The 6225-nt window shown below is 34.0% G+C and overlaps 1 protein-coding gene across 2 annotated transcripts; it reads right to left on the reverse strand.

Moving 5' to 3' along the window:
• Positions 1-533: 533 nt before the first annotated feature.
• LOC127105418 (P-loop NTPase domain-containing protein LPA1 homolog 2) lies at positions 534-5673 on the reverse strand. Of its 2 annotated transcripts, none has more exons than XM_051042599.1 (7): positions 5050-5673; positions 3448-3782; positions 3283-3364; positions 2702-3127; positions 1849-2586; positions 1531-1650; positions 534-1105 (listed from the first exon to the last, which is right to left on the reverse strand). In XM_051042599.1, exons 1-7 carry the CDS (start codon positions 5254-5256, stop codon positions 710-712), a joined length of 2304 nt encoding a protein of 767 aa, XP_050898556.1. In that variant the 5' UTR covers positions 5257-5673; the 3' UTR covers positions 534-709. The 2 variants fall into 2 exon arrangements, with proteins under 2 accessions (XP_050898556.1, XP_050898557.1); XM_051042600.1 differs by lacking the exon at positions 5050-5673 and adding an exon at positions 4099-4233.
• Between the last annotated feature and the right edge of the window lie 552 nt (positions 5674-6225).

Here is a 6225-nt window from a genome sequence, read left to right on the forward strand (position 1 = left end):
GATAAGACGGAAGATTTTAAGGTGTTATTTTTTATCCATCAATATGTTGATGCAGATAATTTTAAAAAAGTTGATAATTGTGAATCATCAAAAAAATATGGAAAATGTCGGAGAAGGCGTATGCAGGACTGACAAGGCAAAAGTTGTGAGGTTAAAAACTCAAAAAAATCCATCGTAGAGCAGTTAGTGAACGGGCCACATCAATGTGAGGGGATGCAACTGCAACCATGAACTTGCAACCCCCTTTTTTCACCAGAGACACAACTTGCATGCATGAAACTATTCATACATAATTTTTGCAAAAACTAGCCATGTTATGATTCTTGTGTCATGACAGTAGTAGCTATTTGGTGCACCAATCTCTTGATTTTCACTTATGGTTCTCAAGTTCCAACAAATTTAAACTCAAAATCTCCAACTCAACTTATAAAACTACCATTAATTTCTTCGAGTGCTCTTGAATAATCTTTTTGGATTTTAATAAAGTTATCTTAAAGTAACACGTAAATTAATTGTCACTGAGATAGATACGCTTGAAGAACAAACCAAAATGGAAACCCATATTAATGCTAAAACGATAACTTAAAGTTGCTACAAAAATCTAACTAATAAAAGAAAACTGGCCAACTTAATATTTACAAAAGCTACCAAAAAAAAAACAAATACAAATGTAGTTTGGTTGTCCTACTTGTATTAAACAGAGAATACCCTACAACCTTTGAGGAGCACCTGAGAGGATTAGATCATTGATAGCTGAACTATGTTTTCTTATTGCAGGAATACTAAGAGAACGTTTTCTTAATTTGGCTTTAGCATTTGATGAGAATTTCTTCTCACTTTTTTCAGCAAGCAGAGAAGAATAAGAGCATAGAGGCTCTTGAGATGCCACTTCTATTGGCACCGGTTCACTTCTAGTTCTGAGGAAATGATCCATGTTTTGACTGTACTTGTTCCCATGGAATTTAATTCCAAGCTCCGCGGCAGCAAGTTTAGTGGTAAACTCATAATCATCGTCTGACCAATAACCACTTTCCAACACATCTTGCATTGCAAGATCGTCGTACTCTTCATCAGACTTTGTTGATTCCTCATCAACAGATCCAACCTGCAAAGAAGAAAAAATGACACAGAAATAGTTAGCAACACTAATTTGAGTCTGCAAAGACACTTCAAATTTAGGTGTCTGATATCGGACACTGACAAGACACTATACTTGTGGTGACACGACAAGTTTCAACGTATCAATGTCATGTCCAGATTTAATTGTGTCGGTGCTTCATAGGTACTACTCAAAAAACATAGCTCAGCATAACTCCCAAGTGATAACCCATGGTCATGGAAAAAGACAATATTGTCAGTTGTCAATTCATATTACCATAGCTAGCAAGGGCTATATAGCATAGCAAACCCAAAGGTTGAAGTTGAAACTCTTCTATAGGACAAGTTTCATCGCATATATATATATATAGTTATTTCATAGTTAAACCATTTCACAAACATAAAACATAAAACATAAAACATAAAACCTACCTCATCAACATTATTGTCACCGTCACCGTCTCCATCGTCACTGAAATCCTCGTCACTACCCGCATCTGGCTGGTCATCATTCTCCTCATCGCTACCATGCACCGAGTAGTCTTCCTTAAGCTAAACAAACAAGTAAAGGAAAATCAACAAAAGATAGATTAATCTAGAAGTCTTCCTTGAGCTAAATAAATGAGGGTAGGGGGAATAAATAAAAAGACAGATAGTTTTTGTTATTTGTCCCCCATTGAATTTAAACAGCTTTAGTTTTTAATTATCATGTTGAACACAGAAGAATATACAAAAATTGTTTAAATTTACCTCCTTGGATGGGCAATCTGACATCCTAGGTGAGCTACAGCTAGAGGATGGATATCTACTACCAGTATCAGTCACATCAGCTCTTGAATCGTCAACACTTCCTGCATGACTAGTGCCACCATCGCTAGGCCAAGCACTGATTCCATAAAATCCAAACTGAAGATTTACTGGCTCTGCCTTACCAATTCGTAATGGACCATACATTGGATGTCCGATTCCATTCTCTGGTCCTGGACCCCATACGGGCTTCCCATTACTATCAACTGAATTAACAGGCCAAGCCTTTGCCACAGACCCATCTGTATTAACTAAAGCCATCAGATCTCTTGAAGAACCCTTTCTCTGAATCAATTGAAACATTCCTTTTGAACTCAAAGAATTGGCCGCACATTGATTTCTGTATTCCTCGTGAACAACTGTTACGGTATTTCTAACAGGATCGTACAGTTGATCCCCAACTTCACGCCTTCGAAGACAACTGAAGACAGTTGCATGAATGGCTGCAACACTCTTGTCAACATTTGTATTGTTTATTTTGGGAACTAAATGCTTTTCAGCACGCTTACACAGATAATCCTGGATTGTTCTGATGTTTCGGATATACTTCACATACTTGTTTTTAGCAGGGTCCAGTGTCATATACTTCGCACGCACAGCAAATCTTTCCAAGTGCTTCTCCTCGTTTGTAATGTATACCATGAATGGTATGATCGACGGATGTTTCTTCATGAGCCCCATCTGCATATGATTGTTGAGGTTGTTATTGTAAGGAATAGAAAAAATACACCAACATATATATTGACATCATAAGAAAAGAAATAATTAAGGATGCAATGATCAAAATTTGACATACAACAAAGTTGAGGCTCAGATGAACACCCTCGACAACAACAGACTCTTTTCGTTCTTCCCAGGAAGTGATTAGCCTATCAAGACTGTCAATCACCATCTCACTCTGCGCCTTATATCCTTCGACAGCCATTTCTTTAGTACTTGGAAGCTCGGTTGCACTGGAGCTCATCTCTGAGCTACGTATATCAGATTTGACAGAATTATGACCATCAGTCACTTCATCCTTGATAAGTGACTCTGAGACACCATTCATCTTTTTTGCTTTCCTTTTGGCCCTTGCTTTTGCAACAGCAACAGGATCCAAACATTCACCTGCATGGTAGGTAGAAGCCCACAACAAAGGGTTTTCCTTCTCATCAGCAAAACTTCTCATCATGTGCCTAATAGAATCAGTTGATACAACTGTTGTGATTCCCAATCTGCTACCCTGAGGTTCAGATATAAATGAATTCATTATTGAACTGCAAGAAATAGTATATTTTTTCGACTTCATTAATCACATGCATATACCACAAAATAAGTAAAAACTCGAACACATACTTGTACTGCATAACAAACAACTATTTTTGTACAGAAAAATACCAGTAATGCAGACAGCGTAGATTTGCCACATCCACTAGTGCCGCACAACAGCACTGTCACAGATTCCTTCCTCTCACGGAGTCTGGAAACAGAAAATTATCAGGAACAATATAAGTGTATTAGAGAAAAATGTAGTCCCAATAAAAATATGAAGCAATGTGGTACCTGCAGGCTAGAACCAAGTCCGCTCTCTGGTTAGGACCCACGTACTTGTACTCGGCCAAAGCATCACATGCAATATCTAGAAATGTTTCTCTCCGAACAAATACAGATGTACGCCTTTTGTACATCTCAAACGGTATACTCTTACTTCTATTATCTTTCCCCAAAAACGATTGGCTTCCTAAGTCTAGTTTACCCAGGCAAACACCAGCATGGCAGCCTTCTTTTTTCACAAAATTTCCCTTGGGTGCATCGAAACCTGATGAAACTGCTGCATCAGGCTGCAAAATATCGGTAGAAATCTCGCTCTTTGTGCGTTCAAAAACTGTTTTGCTAATCTGATAAGGAAAAAAAGGGGAAACATAGTAAGAATAGCTGTCCAAAAACTCGAAAGTTATTACTATACAGGTATAACCCAGTGTAAAGTTGGTCCAACATGAATTCTGCTCTAAGACATGAGAAACATCACTCATTTATCAATAATACAAGAAAATTAAACATTCCACATAAGCTAATTTACAAAAAAAATCATTTCACCTCAAAATACCCATGTTGAACATAAATCCATTAAAAAAAGCCATAAGCTAATTAGCAAATCAAACATCACTTCAAAAAACAACAATTAAACATGTATCAATCAATAAATACCCCTACCATGCATCTTTCAATATTCCATTTATTTCTTCATATATCCGTTCGAAAAATAGTCGGTTAGTTACCACAATACTTAATAAACAAGCAATAGCATTCTTTTCATCATCCTGCCGCAATAACTAGTTTCATCTTATATGCAATTTAAATCTTGTAGTGCTCTATCAATATCACATTCTATAATTGAAGAAGAAGACAAATCTATGTCCATTCCCAGTGCCTCATAAAAAATCTTATCAAGAATCATAGATTTCCAAATCAACATAAATTTCCTACCATAACAAATTAAATATAATCCACTACATTCCATTTTTCCATATCAAATATATTTAATCTAAAATTTAGACCCAAAAAATCCGACCTTCTAGATTATTTGGCTTATATTTGGTAATAGTTAAAAAAGTTCACTTCCGTCTCACGTGATGGATTTCAATTTTGAATACACTATTTTCAATTATATATTCTAATTAATATTACTTTAATCATTTTTAATATTTAATAAAAAATAACTTAATATTTAATAAAGAATAATTTAGTAAAAATATCACTCTCTCGGTTATTTATTCATTACGGAAAGGAAAAGAGTGAGTACTAAACATTTTTTAGAATCCGTTGAACAATTCAACAAGAGGATCAAACAAACTACAACCCAGTCAAAACAATGGCACAAAAGAATATAAAATAACAAAAGTCACAACGAAACAACAAAAAGGTCAAACCGGTCATCAACCGCCAAACAAAGAAAAAGTCCTCAAAATTCCACTACAATAGAGTACCCTATAATTCAGAATCTGAACATAGATCTTATTCTCAACCATCAAAAATACCCTATAAAAATTTGTATAAAAGTAAATCTCAAATCACCAACACCACCAACGGTTTTCATGGTCAATCTAGAACGAATATAATAATTAATAGAAATTATAAAAATAATAATAATAATAATAATAATACCTTGAATGCGTGTCGCGCTTTGCATCCCATGAGTTGAAGAGTACTCTGTAAAACGGAACGCGTGTAGCAAAACGATTCTTTTCCTTTGTCTTTCTGTTTCTTCTCAGCATCGTCAATAACAACTATATACAGTATTTTATTACTCGCTTCGCTAATTCCACCAGGAATCTGATTATTATTTTTCATATTTTGAATTTGAATCTTCATTCACATAAACGCATGCAAATGCAACAAAAGAAATAATAATAATAATAACACTAACTTAACTTCCACCACAAGCAAAAGCCATTGCAAAACAAATACGGTGTTAATTCCAGTTCCCGGTGATTATGATACCAGAATCAAAATCAAATCGAATAATTACGAATGAAATTGAACTTCACCGTAATGTGAAACTAAGATTATTGAAATCGGAATTTGAGAAATTGAGAATGGAGAATGAATCAAAAACCGTAATGTGGAGGAAGAAAAAAGGGATTGATCAATTGAAGAAGAAAAAAAAGGGGAATATTAGGGTGAAGAAGATTGTTCGTTGTTGAGGTGTGATTTTTTGTTTGAATGAATTGAACGGTGCAGCATTCTGGTTTCGGTGCCTTCTTTTTTTTTTCTTTTATGACTCTTTCACTTAGAATCGATAAAAATAAATAGGAGTTGTAGGTTTTTGAAATGACGGATTTCGCCCTACTATATTCTGCGAATTTCAAACTGCCGCGTTTTTCTCTTTCTTTGTTTTGGAATTTCGGAAAACTACCGAAATAGTATAGATATACCGTTTCAAATTGCTTCTATTTTATTTCAACTATTATTCTTATTATTATTCTTTTGATCTTTAAAATTTATCTATAACAGAGTAAATAAATAATTTATAACAATATATAAGAAATACTTTGTTTTATTATAATTTATTTTTTATTACTTTTATCTTTAATTTATTTTGTAATTTATTTAATAATTTTCATTAAAATCTAATTATTAATTTTTAGTTAACTTGTCCGATTAACTTTCACCTACTATATTTTTAAAAAAATTATATATAGAAATAAAATATAATTTATATTTTTATTGACCCTCGTTAAAATGGATTGACGACACACGAAAGTTCATCTCCACGTTAGTTTATATTTTGTTTAACAGTAAATTTTTTATTCAATGGAATAAATTCTCTTTAAGAATAAT

The sequence above is a fragment of the Lathyrus oleraceus genome, chromosome 7 (genome assembly GCF_024323335.1).
Source record: "Lathyrus oleraceus cultivar Zhongwan6 chromosome 7, CAAS_Psat_ZW6_1.0, whole genome shotgun sequence".
In the NCBI taxonomy this organism is placed as follows: Eukaryota; Viridiplantae; Streptophyta; class Magnoliopsida; order Fabales; family Fabaceae; genus Lathyrus; species Lathyrus oleraceus.

What these genes read in the sequence shown, in the direction of transcription:
- LOC127105418 (XM_051042599.1), bottom strand. Translation starts at nt 5,256, where the DNA reads ATGAAGATTCAAATTCAAAATATGAAAAATAATAATCAGATTCCTGGT. An exon ending in CTACGCTGTCTGCATTACTG is followed by an intron (nt 3,128 to 3,282) that starts GTATTTTTCTGT and finishes TCTGAACCTCAG; the next exon opens with GGTAGCAGATTGGGAATCAC. An exon ending in GTGACAATAATGTTGATGAG is followed by an intron (nt 1,106 to 1,530) that starts GTAGGTTTTATG and finishes TCTTCTTTGCAG; the next exon opens with GTTGGATCTGTTGATGAGGA.